The sequence below is a fragment of the Cydia pomonella genome, chromosome 18 (assembly GCF_033807575.1).
Source record: "Cydia pomonella isolate Wapato2018A chromosome 18, ilCydPomo1, whole genome shotgun sequence".
Classification (NCBI taxonomy): Eukaryota; Metazoa; Arthropoda; class Insecta; order Lepidoptera; family Tortricidae; genus Cydia; species Cydia pomonella.
Genome location: NC_084720.1, coordinates 9,154,716 through 9,175,522, shown reverse-complemented (window position 1 = coordinate 9,175,522; position 20,807 = coordinate 9,154,716). Strand labels below are relative to the sequence as shown.

At 38.6% G+C, this 20,807-nt stretch overlaps 1 protein-coding gene across 2 annotated transcripts in view; it reads right to left on the bottom strand.

Annotated features, from left to right (window-relative positions):
- Positions 1–141: 141 nt before the first annotated feature.
- Positions 142–20,807, bottom strand: part of LOC133527618 (guanine nucleotide-binding protein G(o) subunit alpha) — a 69,716-nt gene continuing 49,050 nt past the window's right edge. For both annotated transcript variants that reach the window (XM_061864694.1, XM_061864695.1), the window contains exons 5-8: positions 7,574–7,702; positions 5,246–5,375; positions 3,014–3,167; positions 142–1,337 (exon numbers count right to left, since the gene is read on the bottom strand). In XM_061864694.1, the coding sequence (XP_061720678.1) occupies positions 1,150–1,337; positions 3,014–3,167; positions 5,246–5,375; positions 7,574–7,702 (601 nt within the window). In that variant the 3' untranslated portion in view covers positions 142–1,149. The remainder of the gene's footprint in view (positions 1,338–3,013; positions 3,168–5,245; positions 5,376–7,573; positions 7,703–20,807) is intronic.

The window sequence follows — 20,807 nt, the reverse complement described above, 5'->3', positions numbered from 1 at the left end:
ATATAGTTATATATATGTATAGTGTTTGATTACGCCGATTCGCGAGTGTATACCGAGTTTATATACTCACATATCTTAACGAGCCGCGAGCGGCCGCGACCGAGTAGTTGGTTCCGCTTAAAATTAAATTAAACATGACAGTTTACAATTACCACCTTTAATACGATTACGTACGCTACAAAATAAATAGCATGATTTACTGAAAAAGAGACATTACTCTTATAGGCTACATTTTATGATTACAGTAAAGTGATATAGGAAATAATACAAACAAAAATAACTATTTAGAAATATGGCATACGAAGTAACGCCTCGTAGGAATAATTAATTTGTGCGCTACGACGCCGAGCGCCGGTACAAGCTGACTTACATTAGGAGCTCACTTACGTAAAATAACTCTCAGTATGATAGTGGTTACAGATTTGCATTCAAAAGTTTATAAAAAATAATTTCTCATCGTAAGTGATAATACTTAATAATGGAATGACGTTTTGTATCAGTTAAAATAGGCCTGTGAACGTTTCCATTCCCCACTACCGAGTTTCAGTTCTACTATATTGGTTCTTTTCCGTTTGGTCCGTAAGAGAGTGAGTATATAAGCGTTCGCTTTCGCAGCTCCAAGCGGGTTCACACGCGGCTATAAATACTCTTACACAAATACAACGTAAACATCGACGCGGCGGCCGAGGGGCCGACCCGACCCGAGTCGACCCGACGCGATCCGAGCCGAGCCGACCCGACCCGAGCCGCGACGCCGGCCAGGGGCGCTCCCTAGCACCAACATTTAGAATTGAACACTAGATCTCTAGCGACTCCGTCCGTGCCGTCCCTGGGGCCGATCTCGACTAAAACAGGTATCGGTTTATGTTACAAGGAAAATAACGATCACAACTCCGATCCGGCGCCGCGCCCGGCTCCGCCCGACCCCGGGCACCCGTGTACACGTGCACCCAGACATCCGTGTACACGTGCACCCGTGTACGCATGTTCCCAGGTACCCGTGTACACGTGTACCCGGCACCCATGAGGCACCCCCGGGCCCGCGTGGCGAGCGACGAGAGCGTCCGAAACTTACAGAGGGATAAAACTTATGCGGTAGGTTAAAAAATTAGCTAGGCTCTGTGACAGCGGACCGGCGGTGCGCGGCGTCTAGTAGAGCCCGCAGCCGCGCAGGTTGTTGGCGATGATGACGTCGGTGACGGCGTCGAACACGAACTGGATGTTGTTGGTGTCGGTGGCGCACGTCATGTGGCAGTAGATCTCCTTGGTGGTGGACTTGTTCTTGGCCTCGAACTGCGCCTGGATGTACGCGGCCGCCTCGCCGTACTCTTGCGCGCCTGGACACAAATGATACAATCAATTCATTTCTCCAAAACACTAAAATTTCGCCCGGGATTGGCCGTCACGTCACATCTGAGTATCATTTAGTACGAAACGTTGGCAGTGCTAAATCCAGAAGCCCGACTGGAAGTCGCGACTTTTCTATTAGTTTTTGCAGTTTTTCATACAGACATTTGTCACATTTTATTTAATCCTCACAATAGTATGTATGCGGCCAAGGTGCTCACAAATATCTGAACACGCCTCTATTGTCAAGGCCTTAGAGTGCGTGTTCAGATATCTTAGAGCACCTCGGGCGCTCCCATATATCTGATAACGACTTTACACCTGCCGAATAGTTCTATCTAAGTATAAGAATTTAGAAACCGTCAATCGACCCTAAATAATGTATGGAAATGGCCACGTGACTTTTCGTTCGCATTTGTCACCCCGATACATTTTTACTTTTCGATTGGCGTTTGTAGATAAACGATTGTCATCTTGCCCGTTGGGTATTGTGTAATAGCTAGGTACAGTAGCGGCAAACAATTCTATCATATTGGCAATATTGTCTGAGAATATTGACGGGTATTATTACTGGTCATAACACTCTCAACAGACATCTCAAGGTAATGAAAATAAATAAAGACGCCTCCTGCCCACACTGTGGTAAGAAGGAAACTAGCTTCCATCTACTAGCAGAATGTATCATGTACGCGGCACTGCGATATAATACATTCGGTAGAGACTCACTAATAGAAAACGAACTAAAGGACGTCGAACTTAAAGATGTCCTTCTGTTCTGCAGGAAAACTAGAAGATTTGAGTGAGGAGGTTGGTATGGGAATGCCGCCGGGACAGTAACCTGCAGCTCCAACTTCAGGGAATTGGGCTGAATGAACGCAACACGCGATCGACAGCGCGACTGCTTCCGGCCGGGCGTCCCTACACTACATCTACATCTACATCATATTGGCATATTAATTTTTTCATATTTATAATTTCTCAATAACTAGCGATTTCGATGGAATTTACCATTCTATCAAAGTAGGGTTCATATTTAGGGCTCCGTAATCAACTAGGAATCCTGAAAGTTTCGTCACGTCCGTGTGTCTGTCCGTCCGCGGCTGACTCCATGATCGTAAGTGCTAGAAAGCTGCAATATGGCATGAATACATAAACCATACATAGCGACACAACGGTAAAATAAAAACTACAATAAAAAAATGTAGGGTACCTTCCATATAAAATGCTTCTTTTTTTTTTTGCTTCAACTCAATCGTGTGGGGTATCGTTGGATAGGTCTTTCAAAACGACCATTAACAACCATTTTTTGATTAATTGAATTTTTTCAGATATAATTGCTCCGAAAGTAATTGAATTGAATTGAACAAAACCACTTTCAATGAAAACTAGATAGAAAACATGATCGGTCCAGCCGTTTTTGAATTATTGCAAAAAGTCTTCTTAGTAAAAAGACGTACAAAGTACTGCAAAGATACTCCCTTTTGCTTGCAATGTACATCATACTTACTCCTATTCTGACAGAATGGTAACTACGGAACCCAACACTGAGCATGGCCCGACATGCTCTTAGCTGATTTTTAAAATAATTAGTTTGCCCGAGTTTTTGCAAGTTTCGTGCAAAAAATAGAGATATTATTAGCTGCTACTGTATGTATTGTGTACTGACCAGTGTATTCGGGGAAGCAGATTGTAAGCGGCGACTTGCGGATCTTCTCCTCGAAGAGATCCTTCTTATTGAGGAAGAGGATGATGCTGGTGTCTGTGAACCACTTGTTGTTGCAGATCGAGTCGAACAGCTTCAGGGACTCCTGCATGCGGTTCTGGAATACCATACCGGAGAATAATTAGTAATTACACAATATTCCAAAGTTATTTGTGTGGGTGAATCAACTTTTCCTTGTCACTTATCTCATTCATTGATTGTGCACGTTTTGTTTTAGCCTTCACATCACACATCTTAATGTGTGAAGTCTAAAACAGATTGAGCCCCGAACTTGGTGTAATGTAGATGGCACTGGCTTCACACTTACAGGATGTTTTTTTAATCATTTGCAAAAATTTACGGGTGAATACTGAGCAACATTTACTATGGAACCAACCCCGACATCGCGAAAAAAAATTGCCTCTCGTACAAAATATCAAGATCAGACCAGCCAAAATGTATGAAACAGCTAATTTTTTTCGCGATTTCGGGGTTGGTGTCATAGTAAAAGTCTATATATTAGTGTTGGTTAGGACTCAAGTCCTTTGAGTACTCTGCTTTAAGACTCGACTTGTCAAAACTGGAGTGCTTATCAAGACCAAGTCTTTTGTTAAGAGAACTCTAAAATTATAGCGTATTAGTGACCCAGTATAGCGCCATATAGTTCGACTGTCAAACTAGCTAGGCGGCAGCTTTTATTCATAGATTACTATTTTCCTTTGTCTGATTGGATGTCAATAAAAAACACACTACCTACAGTCTAGAAACTAGACTACCTAGACTCGCCATTCTAGCGTTCTCATATCATCAGTCCCGTGTCTCTCCCGGCCCGCTTCCCGCACCACGCCTTATGCACTCTGCTGCCACAGCTTTTATTATCACGAAAATTATTAAATAAAGCCCGGAATTATTTTTTGTCGAAGTACCTAATTGTACCTGTGACATTATATCCTATACCCCGCACCTTTTTCATTACTTACACAACTAAATTGTTGCACATTGTTGAGATAAACATTTTCCTACACTTTGTACCTAAGATGGACTACTTACCTACCTAACATTTATACCTATAAACTGCAGTAAAAAGTAATGAAATAAACGTTAACGTATTTGTATTTTTGTATTTGTTAATATGTATCGGCCGCCGCCGGCCAACTTGAAGCGAACGGGTAGTACTTATCTGGAAATGGTTAAATCTGGCAATACCACTTCTTAGCATTGACTAATTGACTATTGTTTGAATAAGTGTTTCATTAGCTTTTTTTTTTTAAATTATTAAATAAAGCCCGGAATTATTTTTTGTCGAAGTACCTAATTGTACCTGTGACATTATATCCTATACCCCGCACCTTTTTCATTACTTACACAACTAAATTGTTGCACATTGTTGAGATAAACACTTTCCTACACTTTGTACCTAAGATGGACTACTTACCTACCTAACATTTATACCTATAAACTGCAGTAAAAAGTAATGAAATAAACGTTAACGTATTTGTATTTTTGTATTTGTTAATATGTATCGGCCGCCGCCGGCCAACTTGAAGCGAACGGGTAGTACTTATCTGGAAATGGTTAAATCTGGCAATACCACTTCTTAGCATTGACTAATTGACTATTGTTTGAATAAGTGTTTCATTAGCTTTTTTTTTTCCGAATACTGATTGGCGTCAATACAATTTTATTCATAATACAAACCGCTTTTCCCACAGTTTTGCTGGAATATTAAGCATATTTAATTGCTGGATTAACTCTTTTATTATTAGGTATAACTGCGGTTTGCTTAGTATAATACTTTTTGCCGAGTAAATAAGTCAATGACAACAGGTCAATGCTTAGCGGATGCCAAGAGCCATGAAAATAGGGTCCGATTTGTACTTGTTTAAATAATTATCATTTTCCTCGCATTGTCCCAGTTTTTGCCAGGGCTCAAGGGAGCGGCAACTAATCTTTCACGAAAACGACTGCCACCTGACCTTCTAATCTAACCCAGAGGGGAACTAGGGCTTATTGCGATGAGTCCGGTTTCCTCTGGACGTTTTCCGGCGAATGGTAAATATCAAATTATATATCGTACATAGTTTCGAAAGTCATTAGTACGCGCCAGGGTTTGAGCACCCGACCTCTGGATTAAAAGCGCACACTTACTACTAGGCTAGCTACTTGTATACATAATAGTAATGTAAAGTATGTTACCGTTGTCTCGTCCTCGTGAAGCACCTGGTCGTACTCGGACATGGCCACGCAGAAGATGATCGCGGTCACGTCCTCGAAGCAGTGGATCCATTTCTTTCTCTCCGACCGCTGTCCGCCGACGTCGAACAATCTGGAAGTTTACCACAAGAATTTATTTATTTTGGAATGGATAGGAAGATGTGTATTAGAAGTGTAATAAATTACTGAATTGCATGAAAAAAAATTTTTTATTCCCACTAATTTCCTTCGTTACATTCCTACATGTGGGAAAGGTTATACAAGCTGTTTTAACTCAAAGAAATACTGTATAAGCTTCATCCTAGAGGGCGTTCTAGACAACGAGGCAACTTTACTAATGGGAATGTATATTGTGTATAATTCCGAAAATTACCCATAAAATTCCATCGTATTAATCGAATCATCGAATAACACCAGGTCTCGGTTAATAAAAGCAATTAGTAAATTAGTTCAAAGACTTCAAAGATAATAAAGTGGTCTTCAACATAGTGTGCGAACCATGTGACTCAAAGAATAACAATTAACAGAAAAAACACATTATATTATTTCTCATAGAACAATGCGTAACAATGCTGGGACCGCGGTCGCGACAGTGATTCATATATTATACCTTTCTTCATACGGTTCTATACCATAATAACAATCCCGTTTTTAATCACAAACATCATTCATTAAATATCTGCATAATAATGAACCACACCAGGGAAAGTGCCCTATGAACACATTGTATCGAGGAATATGTTGTCTTAATTTTTATAAATACCGCCGTTTATTTTTAGATTTCATACGCAATCATTCTACTTATTTAGGGATTTTATCCTTGCGATTATAATGCTGATTTTAAACACAATGCATTTGTCTATATAAATGTAAGTTGGGTTACAGGCAAGTAACTAAACCTTACAGCCAGCATTATTGGCACTCTAGATGTAGATATTTCCTGTCGTCTATACTTTCCTGTATACTTTTAAATAAAGCAGCGTATGGACATACGTTTAACCAGCATGCAGCATCATGCTTAATAATAAGGAAAACTATAATCAAATGTGACACCTTTGAGTAAAAAAACCGAGTGTCGGACTCGCCCACCGTGGACTCCGTACAATTCTTCTTTTTTTTTTACAATTTTATAGTTTTCAGATTTTTCTCTGTACATGTAGTATAAGACGATATTACTTGCACAAATCTCATAGTTCTAGGTCAACTAGGATGTACCCTATAAATTTTGATTCCCTTGAGAGTATAAACGGCCGTATCTTTTTTTTAATACAAGCTTTTATTTAGTTTCACCTGTCCCGTTGTCTGTCGGTCTATAATCAAATCTTGCAAGTTAAATTTGATCCACATCTCGGTTTCCGACTGAACTGAAATTTTTCATGCCTGTATAAATCGGATGACTGATCTGATGATGGAGACGGGACGTAGCCATACTCTGTGATAAAACAAGGCAACCTAATTGTGTTTGGGGTTTTTAGAACTACCTCGATGAGAATTAGTTAACTGTGGAATGAAAAGTAGTCAGCGATAAAAGCTTGTACCAAAAATGAAATTTTTGCCAAAAACTTATTTTATATTTTAATTTAGAAGTTTGATCTTTTCACAGCTTCAAGGGACAATTGATCTGAGTATATGGTTTTAATTTCAACTCGATACCAGCACGAGTCCCCGAGATAAAGAGTCTTGACAGACAGACAGACGGACAACATAGTGATCCTATAAGGGTTTTTTTTGAGGTTTGAAACCCTAAAAACGTAAAATATTTGTATAAACAGATTTATGTCATACTTTACTATAGAAGGTCACTTTATTCACTTCAAAAGCATAAACCGTGAAAGAAAAGTACTAAAGTGCCTACTTTTATTAACCAGCGATTTAATCTAACACCGTTAGTACAAGTAGTACGACCTGAGTATAAATTATAAATGTGATTAGGATATAAATAAATTCATAGAAGACTAGGGTAAACAGCCCAATATTAGCTCTTTTACAGTAGTCGTGGCCCCTATTCTTGTGGGACTGTAAATTTGAATAGTTTGCCCTCTATTAGTCACTTGTGAGTGGTAATCTACAAATGTAAAGTACTTACAACAAATGGGGAGCAAATCAAATTATTTTATCAAATATTTTTCGTTTTGTGTTTTTATGCAGTCACACTAGATGTCATATACTAAAAAAGCCCGGATGGTCTAGTGGTCGGAACGATAACCGAGTAAGCTGAAGACGCCGGTTCGATTCCGGCCTCGGCCACCGAAGAGCTTCGTCACTATGTCTTTAGCATATGATACCTATTTCAGTCTGTAAAGTACTTACTTGAAATTAAGGTTTTTGAAGGAGAAGTGCACTTCGACAATACCAGTAGTTTTGACTCTAGTTCTTAAAATATCTTGTTCGGTGGGCTGGTAGTCTCTCGCACCTAACCGGTCGAGGTCATCCAAGAAACTGGAATCAAACAGAACACACGGTTAGACAAGTCATCACGTAATAACAAGCGTTTTACATTGATTTATTTATGCCATAAATTAAGGCTGAATTGTATGTAATCATGTCAGTTTTTTAGACAGTTATAAATGTAATTTCAGCTGAAAATCAAACTTAAGTTATAAAAGGTCGGTACGACAGGTTGACTCGTAACTATTATTAAAATGCATCATCTATGCTACAAAGTGGATTTTCACGATTTATACGAATAATCACTTGCTAAGATTGACGCGGTTATAATCGATTTAATGAAGTACTTTATGTTCATTCATACCAAACTCCTGCCGTTTTAAATACCTTCATTAGGTACATTATTTTATAGGATAATTTAATTTTCTCGTCAGCAGGTCGAACTATGGTAATTTGCTTCTTAAAAACAGTGAGCAAAATCGCATTTTGCTCACTGAGTGAGACAAAATAACATTCAAGTGACCTTTAGATTCGAATGTCATTTCAACGTGCGGGGCCTAATACAAGTTCGAAATATTTGGATTCTATTGTTTTTATCCCTTTCACGTCATTAGCAAAAAAAAAAGAGACAAAAAAAGTGCATACGTAATTCAACGGTATATAGACGGTTTATAATAGACCCCCGAAATAAGTCAGACCGCATCGTTCCGAAACACCCTACGAGTTTTCATTTGTAATAATTAATTAATGAAATAAAAGTTTAAAATTTAATAAAACACCATATTTTACGTATTTTATTATACAATCAAAACAATGAACTTATACAAATTTACGCAATTGTTACGCAGTAAATAATTCTACTTAACTACTTTTAACGATCTCTACTATAGTTGACAAATAGTAGTATCCGCAATTCGGACCGTATCTTACAAAGTTTTTTTATTTTACAAAAAAAAGTTGTCGTATGAACTGTCAATTGATGTTCGTTAATTCATTATTGTCGTATTGTTTTATTGAAATTTCTTTCTTTTTGTTTTATTGCGGTAATTAAAGTTAATTGTTAGAATACCTTCAGAAAACATGAGTGAAATAGTGTTCCGTCCGTCTGGATTAAATTTTTTCAGGTTGTATTTTTTGATGGCTGACTGACCTGAAAATTTTTGTATTTACTACACGAGATCAAAGTTATTTACATCTCGTGCGCTTTTGAGTCCCTTACTACGCTCAAGATTCTAAATTAGATTCACTCGCTACGCTCGTGAAATTATTATAGAATCTTTCGCTTGCACGGGACTCAAAACAAGCACTCGAAGAAATATCAAACTTTGCTCTCTTGTTGTACAAATAACTATTTTCACCTCAACAGCTCGAACAAGCCTACTTTCGTCACTCCGGGGAGTGAGACAAAGTAGCTTTTTAATTTAGTGAAGGCCATGAACTGCCACTTCATACTTCGGAGTCTATTACAAATACATATTTGAACTACATTCGCTATCCCTTTCTATTCATTAGGAAAACAGAAAGTGACAGGAATAGGTTCATTCATAGTTCGACATTAAAATTTCAGTACCTGGGCGACCGAGCTTTGCTCGGTTATAACTATTTATTGTAATATGGTGGTCTATAGGTGATAATCTTAACTACATTTTTTTACTAAATTAAACTTGTCTAAAACAATAAAAATTATATATATAAACTAGAACATATAAAAAAAAACAAAAGTTAGTCACCGGGCGAGATTCGAACCCGTAACACTCGTTTAGCAGTCCGCATCTTAACCCGCTGGACCAGACGGATAGTGGCCGGCAACACGAAATTAGCGACCATATTCTGCGTCGAAAGAAAAACGCATGAAAACTCGAAAACACGCGTTTTCCCAAACATAAGACTAATCTAGATCGATTGTATACCCCCAAAAACCCCCATATACCAAATTTCAGCGAAATCGTTAGAGCCGTTTCCGAGATCATAGAAATATATATATAAGAATTGCTCGTTTAAAGGTATAAGATAGTAGACCCCTATACACCGCTAGTAAGTAAACACGTTCGAAAACCAAGACCTTTAATATGTTCTGAGGTGAAAAGTTGTATGTGTCACACTAATTAGCAGCGGGATCACGGTCACATTTTTATCACCTGTCATGCCATGCATCACTTTCCACTTACATACTTGTTAGAACGTGACATGCATGGTGACAAATGATAAAGAGCCGACCATATTAGCCCTACAGCATCAGATATAGGTATAGTGCCAGGTATAAAATGACCAAAGTAATGTATCGCAAAATATTGTATTCATTTTGATACTGACTGACTCACAGTTTGAAATTAGAGTTTTTCTAACATTGTTGACGTTATTTCCTGAAATGCAACACTGTCATAAGATGTAATATAACCCAGTCTCGTTTTTTTTTTTTCACCTCGCCTTGTCAGATATAATATTTTTGCTACGCAATTGTGAAAAATGTTTTAGCCCCAATCACATTCCAGGCCTTTGTTATTTAGCAACCTTATTGATGTCACATGTCACGCCATCCACATGTTATTAGACAGTTTTCCTGTACTAGGGCAATAGCCTCAATTGGCAACATTAACCTGGCACAGCAGTTAATATGGATTAGCGGCGCCGAGGCACGCCTCACTCGCCACAATACGTCTAACCAAAGGTCCCATTGTATAGACATCCGGTCAGCCACTAGTTGCAAGCAGACGAAGCACGGCACAGCATACATATTAACGAGTTCACGACGGGACAGCACGCGATTCTTTAATAACTCAGAACCCAACAGTTACTTTCGGAAGCTCCTATGCTATATAGGAGTGAGATTGTAAATGCGATTTTGCTCTATGACACTTACAGTTAAAATTTTCTTGGCGGGTAACATTAAATAAGAGGTCGAGAAAGAGAGCAGTTAGTATTGTTGTCTATATTAGGTTATGAATATGTGTTACGAATTTGCAAATGAGTCTTTATATTGAGGATTTTATCGTATATTACGCCTGATTGGTGTCGTATATTTAGCCTGGAATTAACACTATTTTGTAAAAACGTATTATTGAGACAAGGTTACGTATCAAATAATCATGTGACTCATTTCATTAGCCGTCGCTTCCGAGAGCATTGTTAATTTCAAAGAACTTGGACAAAGAGCCCTATTTGATCATTTACAAGCAAGTGTAAAAAATATAATTGAAGTTGATAACAAAAACTCGGTACAATTTCGCAACCCGGTTGTTAATGGCAAATTGCTAAAAGTGATAACTCTATCACGCGTATACTGTTAATTAACACGGGAAAAGGAAAAATAACAACTTGTGATATTTTCATATAAAATGTTTTATTTTTATCAGTTGCCGATAAATAACGACAATTTATATTACTTAGTTCTTATTAGACTCGACAAAGTTCCCACAGAGAGGCTACTTTATAAACTGGAACACTTGGGAATCCGTAGGAAACTATTAATATGGATAAGGACCTTTCTACAACATAGAACCTTTGAAGTTAGAGTTGGTGAGACTTAAGTCACGGCAGCGAGAGATACAGAGTGGAGTACCACAGGGTTCAGTTTTAGGCCCGGTGCTTTACATACTATACACTGTTGACCTTCCATGTCGCCTCAAATGCAGTATTAGTACGTTTGCGGATGACAACAAGTTATTTGCTAACCCACTCCTAGATTACAGCCAACTACAAGACGATCTAGATGCAATAGTAAGCTGGTCTAAGGAATGGTTAATCAATCTGAATTCTGCCAAATGTACAGATTTACAACTTGGAAGGCACTCCACTAACGGCTGTAAAAGCACAAACTGACCTAGGTGTTAAAATCTCTGAGGATCTAAAATGGGAAGAGCACATACCTAAAATGGTTAAGAAAGCCAGAAGCATGATTTACCTCATTAGAAAAGCCTTCTAGACCTTAACACCGTATATGATGCTAAAAATATACAAAACATATGTCAGACCCGTACTGGAGTATGCTTTTCAAGCCTGGAGTCCTTACTTTGCCAAGGACATTGAGATGCTCGAGAAAGTACACCGCAGTTTCACGAAACTGCCAAGGCAACTTAAAAACAAGCCATATGAAGAGAGACTAAAGGAACTGAACCTCACTACTCTAAAGCACCGCAGAGAACGTGGCGACCTAATAGAGACGTACAAAATACTATCTGGGCACTATGACCTCAAGGATTTCCAAGAGATGTTCAAGCGCAACAACAACAACCGTCTGAGAGGTCATCATTTAAAGCTGGAAAGGCATATAGTCCTCCTCATCGATTTCGATGACGGCGACCTCAGCAATTAAGGATTACGCCCTAATGTGGCTGGCCAGGCCGAACTTGGTCTTAAAGACTCTTTTGCAGGTGTTACAATACAGTTGGCCAGACGCGTTGTATGTATACGTGTAAGAGGGCTTCGGTCTCTCTTTACGTTGTTGGCGTTTGGTATCTATTCTAAGGCATTGAGGCGGTTTTCCTCAAACGATTTGATGTGGTTAAAAATGGTAGACCGCCAAGATGCTCTGTCTGCAGCAAGCTCCTCCCAGCGCTCAGGGTTGATGTTGCAAGCATTCAGGTGTCGTTTGAGCACGTCCTTGTAACGCAGATGCTGACCGCCGTGCTTGCGTTTGCCTTCCACTAATTCAGAGTAGAATACGGTTTTGGGCAACCGGCGGTCATCCATACGGAGGACATGGCCACACCACCTTAGCTGTCGCTGCATTAGTAGAGCCGCCTCCATACCATAGAGGCCAGAACGACGCAGGACTTCAGAATTTGGAACTTTGTCTTGCCATTTGATTCTGAGTATATGTCTTAAACATCTAAGGTGATAGGTGTCCAGCTTTTTTATATCAGATTTGTAAAGGCACCATGTCTCTGAACCATACAGAAGGCTCACAGTAATCCATACAAACACTTTTTCAGCAATCGAGTGGTGAGGGCTTGGAACAAACTCCCAGAAGATGTGGTTTCAGCACCAAATGTGAACCAGTTTAAAAATAAATTAGACAAGCACATTATATCTACTACTCGTTCGTGATAACTATCTTTATGAATATTGGATACAGGTCATATCAGTTGTCAAACTGCCTGCCTGCTTATTAAATAATAATAATAATAAATAAGTTTTGGCAAAAATTTCATTTTTGGTACAAGATTAGATCGCTCAATGTACTTTTCTTTCCACAGGCATCTAATACTCATCAAGTCAAATTTAACAACCCCAAACACAATTAGTTTGCGTTGTTTTATCACAGAGCCACCACTCATGGCCACCTTCTGTCTCCATCAAGTTCATCATCAGATCAGCTTCATGTCATAATAATATTGTTTTGTCATCCGATTTGCATATATTTGCAATATTTCAGCTCGATTAGAAATCTGGAAGTCGGTCAAATATAGCTTACATAACCCACGCTAACTAACAAACACGTTCTAACATGGCAAGTTAAATATAAGCTTGTACTGAAATTTGATATAAATAAGTTAATTAAATAGAGTTCTGAAAGGTTGAGCTCACATGAGAAAGGGCTCTGAAATGCAGGTATGGCGGAGTAATGGCGTCAACTCCCAACCTAATTGAACCTTCCGTCCGTCACGCGACCTTTTTGTTCGATACTTGGCGCATTGCTAACTACCCTCCGTACTTACAGCCCACAGCTGCGGTCAGGTTGCAGTTTGCAGTCTCATTATTATTGTTCATAATGCATATTTGATAGAAAAGTTAACGTTAATTCATAAATGTGGCGTCGGCAGATACAACGAAATATGTCAAATTATACAAATATCTACATAATAACAACTACCTACATAATTATCTGAGTAACAAACTTTAACTTCAAATTCGAGGATCGAGGAGGATGATTTAGGGCTTTAAGCCTGTAAGAATGCATCAATTAGCATTATTTGTTTGTTTTGTACCTTGTGCCTAATATTTAGCGTTGATACGCCTCACTTTTGTCTCCTTTTGTTTTGCCTATTCTGCGAATGTTCAAAAAAGGAATGTTTCTACCGTTTCCATTATCTGTTATTTAGTAGAGGTCCTGTAGATATAACAGAAAACAAGAACGCTATTGTATTCTATAACCTTTTAAAAAAACGTGTCATGACACTGATACGGAACACTCGAATAATGACCCTTCACCTGTCTGTAATTACGGTCAGTTTGCTGACTCATTCTTGTTAATTTAGACTAGGCTAGCCCATTGGCTTTATCATTGGTTTTCTATTATACACCTAACTTGAAAAGAACATCAAATGGTTCATTTGTAAATCGAGGATCAGGACAGGAAGGCATTTATCTGTTTAGAAACTAGGTCCATATCTTAAACGATCTTAAACGAAACACTGCGAAAGACCTCGAATAAGCTTAAAAAAAAATTAAAAATAAAGAATACTTCGTTGAGCTATTATCATTAAGTATAGCGAACTCATAATAGTCTTAAGCGATTTTATTGAAATTTCCACCATTTACAATATTTTCCCAAAAACAACACGACAAAAAAATATTTAACTATTATACCGTGTCACAAAATTACACGAGAATCGGCTGAGAAATGCGACCTGCAGAGGAGAACACCCCGACATACGAAATCATATCTGCCCAAACTGAAATGGAGTCCTTCGCTAACGCAGGGTCAATTAGCAGAAAAACAGTACATAGTTAATAATAGTAATAATTAACTAGACTCGTTTCTTCCTACATTAGTAAACAGAAGCCAATCAAAACTTTGACGATCCATAAAGGGCAATTGATTTCACATGTTTGCCCATTTACCAGTACAATTTGAAAAATACATTATTTATCATTTTTTTGTAAACCTGTGATAAGAGTCCTTACTATTTTGATTTACACAATGTTCTTGTTCAACATGACGAAGTCAACGTTATACGAAGTGAGAGAATGGCTGCGGTTGCACAATTAAATGGCTATTGTTATCAAGGAAAAAACGAAGTGGGCAGTTATAAGGAGTTGTAATGACAAAGTGGCGTGCCTAGCGTCAGTCAGCGCGAGTCAAGGACACGCCGGTTCAGAAGGATGTAGGCGGGCTTTTCAGGTGAAGGATATTTTTTCTGATTATCAATAAGAGCTTCCAACGGCAAGTTTACTGTAGCGCCTTATTGACAATGACGGCAGACTTATTAATGCCTTTATATTTGTGAACGACAATATAAAATGACTACGCTGCTAAGCATAAGTCTTAGTTGCGGCGTAGAAACGTGAGAGTCAAAGGAATCGGCAACCTAAGTGGCGTGATCGGTGTCAGTAAATTGCGAACCAAGTGCGCTTGGCAGTCTGGAGTAGTCGGCTAAGTAAGGTTAAGGTTAGTTTGAGACCGACATTTATAAAAGGATCGATTGTTTAAATGCTTTCTTAATGAGTCATCTGACAGGGCAGTTACAAGGAGTTGTGATGACAGACTGGCTCAGTGTCATTAAGCATGAGTCAAGGGCAGTTGGTCCGGAGTATGGATCTAGGCGACTAGGCGGTTGGCACCGTTGGCCGCGCGCCAGCCAGCAAGTTCACAGCGCGTATACAAACAAATCGCGCCGGATAGTCGCATGCTGTTCAACAACTCCACTTGTTTTCCTTTCGTAAATGCGTCTGTCAAATACTTGTTTTCCAAATACTGAAATGGCGTAGACTTGCTTTTCCCAATATGGCCACAAAAATAAACATCTTCGACGACTGACGATGTATACAGGACGATCGATCCAAATAGGGCAGTGACGGAAAATCAGAACTGTTAGATAGCCAGATAAAAGAGCTTGATTAAACAGAAGAGGATTTTTTGTATGAATGTTCAGGCTGTCACTCTCTTTCTTTTTAGTAAACAAATGAAAATACGAAATTGGACATTTTGTTTTGTTCGTAGATATATACAATATAGCTGGACAACATTAACAATTCTGCAATCTGGTAGACTGTTCCATAGTAATATCTGTTCCTTTAATCTAGACTATGCTTTTCTGCAATAACACATTTTTATTGTTTTCAGAACCGATCGGCTTTTGACTCCCAGCTGGTTAGGTTAATTATTTGCCCCAGGCCATTGTCGCACTTAGAGTTTAAATGTAAACAATAGTTCTTGGTATATTATTATAGTTCTTAAAAGTTGTATACTTATTGCTACTGCGCTGTAATTAATGCTTATAGGGTGGTTGAATGATAAGTCAAATCAAGTGGTTTTTTTTTCCTCTTAGAACAGTCAAAACGATTCGCGACTACGACGTCAGGTTCATCCTTTTTATCAATCAGTTCTGTTGTAACGAAGCACGACGTAATATATATATATATATATATATATAAATTGTGTAATGTAATACAGTCAACAACCCTATTGGACTTACACCCTATTGTCCCTATTTTGCTTGTTTGCTTATCCGTTGATGTAATTTTTTTTTTGCGTACAATAAATGACTTATTTTTATTTGAATATCGTAAAATCTAGTTTACATATCTCAAATATTTTGTGATTTATCCTCACTGCTCCGTTACCCTGTATAAAACGGACAGAAAGGTGAATATTAATATCATTATCCTCAGGTTATATTTATCAGGTCATGACAATATTTGTTGGGGCGTCACTAACTTACTAATAAACGAGTCGAGGCGTATAAAATTAGAATCGTATAAGGAATTACGTAGGCAGTTTTTCCACTCCATATACCCTAGTCCCTAGCCGAGGACGCACAAAGGCTCTGCTTGAAGTTTGCTTTGGCAGCCGTCCAAATAGCGCTGTGACATTGAATTGGGAGGTGCCTACTTCAGGCTCTCGCTTTTGATTTAAACTTGTGGATACAGACGGGTTTTAAGAGAGCCAATTAGGTTGAGTCGAAGGTTGGCAAAGAGTTACCACCTTGCAGAAAACCAGAGAACATAATCCCACTAACATAATTACTTAGATGAAGGTAGGTAGTGTCGTAAGGTTTTGTCGCGAAAATATTGAAAGAGAGCTCAAAGAACTTCTTATCAATTGGGCCGTATGGCTCTGGGCCACCGTGGTATCAGGAAAAGTTAGCGCGATTTCCGCGAAGGCTGTAAACGTAGCGTCGAGGGCGCTGGCGCGGCCTGACGTCAACGCTCTGTCAACATTAACTGGGTCACTAGACAAGGATCATTTCAAAATTGGATCATTCCGAAACGACAGCTATATTATTTGTTAATGGTATGTTTTGAGCTGAATGACACTACGTTATAATCGTTTATTAAGACGTAAAATAGTTTTATTCCGAGCAGACGGAGTTTTTACCGTGAAGAAGTGGGGATGCTAATGACGTTTTTGAGCTCATTACAGTAGATATGCCTATTTCTCTGGTACGCTCTGGATCCCATATGGCTGAATGAACTTTTAGTGCCGTTATAGTCAAGTGTTTTAGGATCGACACAGACAATAAGCCGGATTATTGAATTAGTTTCGACTTATTTACTTATCAGAGTTAAAAGTGAATATAATGTGGTCGGTTGCTTGCTTGCGTGCGGACGCTGGGAGAGCCGCCCGCCCGGCAACAGGTCCCGCCGATCAATACGCGCCGCGCCGCCGCGCCGCGCGCTCGAGCCCTTTCACTGAACGACGCCCGACCAGGGTTCCATATGTCGCGGGATTGACACTAACAATGACCTTACTTTTATTGCCAGCGCTGCACCGACGTACGGCTGACAGTTTGCTTCTGACTTGGTGAGACTTGAACGGTGTATTTCTCCTAGGGAGATATTGTAGGGGCAAGTTAGATGCGACCGGATTATAGCTTTCAACAAAAGCCGGCATCAAGTTACATGTAGGTACGTAGTACGTAGTAGCTGTAGGTCCCCATGTAACCAGCTTTTATTAAATTAAAGGAGCCGCACGACGGGTTCCATATGCGATATGCATTATGAAGGCCAAAGGATATCGCAAAATGATGAACTACGAAATGAAAAACGGTTTTCCAGTATATAATATCAGGCTGTGGCGAATAAAGAATATCTCACAGACACTTACGGCTAAGCCCGCACAAATGTCACAAACAGAGCAAGTCTAGCTTTAACTGAGCATACGTGATGAAACAACACAACAGAAACGGCAGTACGATACAAAACAACCTGATACGTATTGTCTCAACGAAGGTACCTAATTGTTATATTTGAACAACAAAACAGTGATACATATGTACTTATACGCACGCAGGAACTAAGTATGAATACTTAATGACATTTGAAACCGGATAATCAACGCTGAAATATAAATCAAAGTTCCTTCAAAGTTTTAACCTGAAACTAGGGGATGTGACATAATCAATCACACAACACTTCTATAAAGGTGTGACAAGTTAAATATGAGGAGTAGTAATATCGTGGCAGCGGCGAACTTGAAATAGTGTGCTTTATAGTTTAGAGATAAGGTTGGTCGTTACTAAGCGCGCTCACTGTTTACTTTTTCAAGTTCGTGTCGTACGTATTAAATAACGTCAATGCAAAATCAGCTTTCTTAAATATCAAGTAAAGTTGTGTTTTTGATGATAGAGCAGGTGGTATAGTTGAGGGTTAGAACAGTGGCTCGCCGCATAAATCTGTCGCCGCCCACCCCGCGCCCGAGGACGTGGGCCGCTGCAACTGCCGTTTTGTACTCATTGCCACAAGGAGAATTAAACGAGAAATCTAATTCTATTTTTAAAACTTAACTTTTAGGACTATACTGAAAGACGGTCGCTGCAGGACAAGCTTTTCTACCAAGAATCACTATAAAGTCGGTCGGGCGCTTTTCTCATCCATTGGTTTCTTACGACAGTTGCGACCTTGACAAAACCGTAGGTCCACCTTATTGGAGGGGTATTCGCTTTATACATAGATCCTATTCGTTGAACTTCAGATTTCGTCAATATTTTTTTAAATTAATTGTTTATTTATATGGTACATGCTCATATTATAAATTAGTACCTGGGCGACCGAGCTTTGCTCGGTTATAACTATTTATTGTAATATGGTGGTGTATAGGTGATAATCTTAACTACATTTTTTTACTAAATTAAACTTGTCTAAAACAATAAAAATCAAAAAATTATATATAAACTTGAACATATAAAAAAAACAAAAGTTAGTCACCGGGCGAGATTCGAACCCGTAAAACTCATTTCTAGCCGTCCGCGTCTTAACCCGCTGGACCAGACGGATAGTGGACGGCAACACGAAATTAGCGACCATATTCTCTTAAAACTCTAAAACACGCGTTTTGCCACATAAGAATACAAGAATTGCTCGTTTAAAAGTATAAGATATGTTATCACCAAACTATAAATAGTTTGTTGGCGAATTCATCCTACTACCCTCGGAAGAATACAGGGAACTGGTTATTTGCAACATAATAACCCCAAAAGCAGGAAAGTTTTATTAAAGGTTAGCACATCAAACAATTAAAAGCAATTACATTAAGCATACTTATAAAGAGACTATTAATTATATTTGACGTGACAGACGGATTTATCCTCACACTCAAAGTAACCCCTACTTTCTCAGAACGCCATTCGATCCATCGAATAGAGATAAAGCGAAAAAACGCTGACATGTACCACTCCTTCCAAAACAAGAGGGTAGAATAATTTGTCCTACAAAAAAGGTAGCAACGATAAAAAGGAGTATAGAAAACCTTGGTCGGCAATCATTAAAACTTGCTTACAGCCATCAAGGGGCAACGCCACACGAGGCGATTTACTTTAATCAACGAGGAACTATTTTAGAGACATACGATTGTTCAATCTGGAACTTTGAATAATGAAATATACCAATCCCATATGAATCTGATTTATTCAAATGAATCTGTAAGAACCTAGTCTCGCACAGAAAAACGTTATTAAGAGGGAAGTATAGCACGTACATACAAAAAGAGAAAAGGTTTTTCCACCATGATTTTTTAGTATGTTATTGACACCGTGAAACACTAGGTTTATAGGTTTTCCTTTTTTTTTTTTTCAAAAGTTGAAAACTTTTTTTTTTTTATATAATAACGAAACCTAGAAGAAGCGATTGACATCAAAATCAAAGTGATTTGTTAAGATTGAATTAGCGGAAACCATTTTCTCCCGAAATGGAATTTCATAGAAAAAGAACCGTTATTTCGTGAAGCTATTCTTCCCTCTCTCTCCCTCCTCTTAACTTGAGAAAACGTGGAGAAAACCGCCACTTCAAAGAACCAGTCAAAATCAGAAATTTTAGTTTTAGCTTTAAGTGGAGTTTACTGTATATTGTACTGTGTATCGTCTTCACAAACCAGATGATATATTAGAGCGTAATAGTTTTCTGATAATATGATCTTATTAAATACTTAGCAAATTTAACTTGCCGAAGAATTAATACTGAAGTGGAGCCTCTTTGAATGGCCTAATATCGGCGCCGATTGATCGTCCAATGAATAAAACATTTAAGCGAGACAAACGAAATTCACCCCTAATCGGCTGAGCCATGTATTTTTAACTAATGACATCACATGCATCGTGAGACATGTAATTACTTTCAGAAATAACTAATTGTAAGTATTAGGTAATGAATTCTTATGAACATGCTATGCTTTTCGATCGCATTTATTTATTTATATTATAGAGGATAGTTTAGAGAAATAACTTGCAAGTTAAATTGTCTCATTAGATCTTTAAGATACTTGAAAAAAAGTCATTTGTGATAAATGTGGAAAATGAGCAATTCTATGCGAGTAACGACATTAACTGGTTTGGGAAAATGCCTTTCCTCACGTATAGTACCCAACACGTTGTACACATCATAGTGAGAGGAAATAGTGATGAACTAAAGTAAAACTACCAGAAACTCGTTAAACACATCTGAAACGAAACTGAAGATATATGCACGCTTTGAAACAGTAACAAGCTCTATTTCAAGTACTAGCACAAAAAGCATCTGCCAAAATATTATACGTTTCAGCGCTTGTCGATGTAGCATAATGTCTGACAATAGCAGCAATTTTCCGAACGCTTGAACAGCGGCGATGTAATGCAAATGTCCATACATTTGCCACTATTCTGCATGCATCTAAGACATATGTTTGCGATACTGGCCCCACTGGTATTTCAGTCTTGGAGTCATCGAGCGAGTCGAGAACGCCCTAATGTTCCGCTACTGATCCACCAAGCAACAGTTATTGACAACTGAGGATACGTAACAC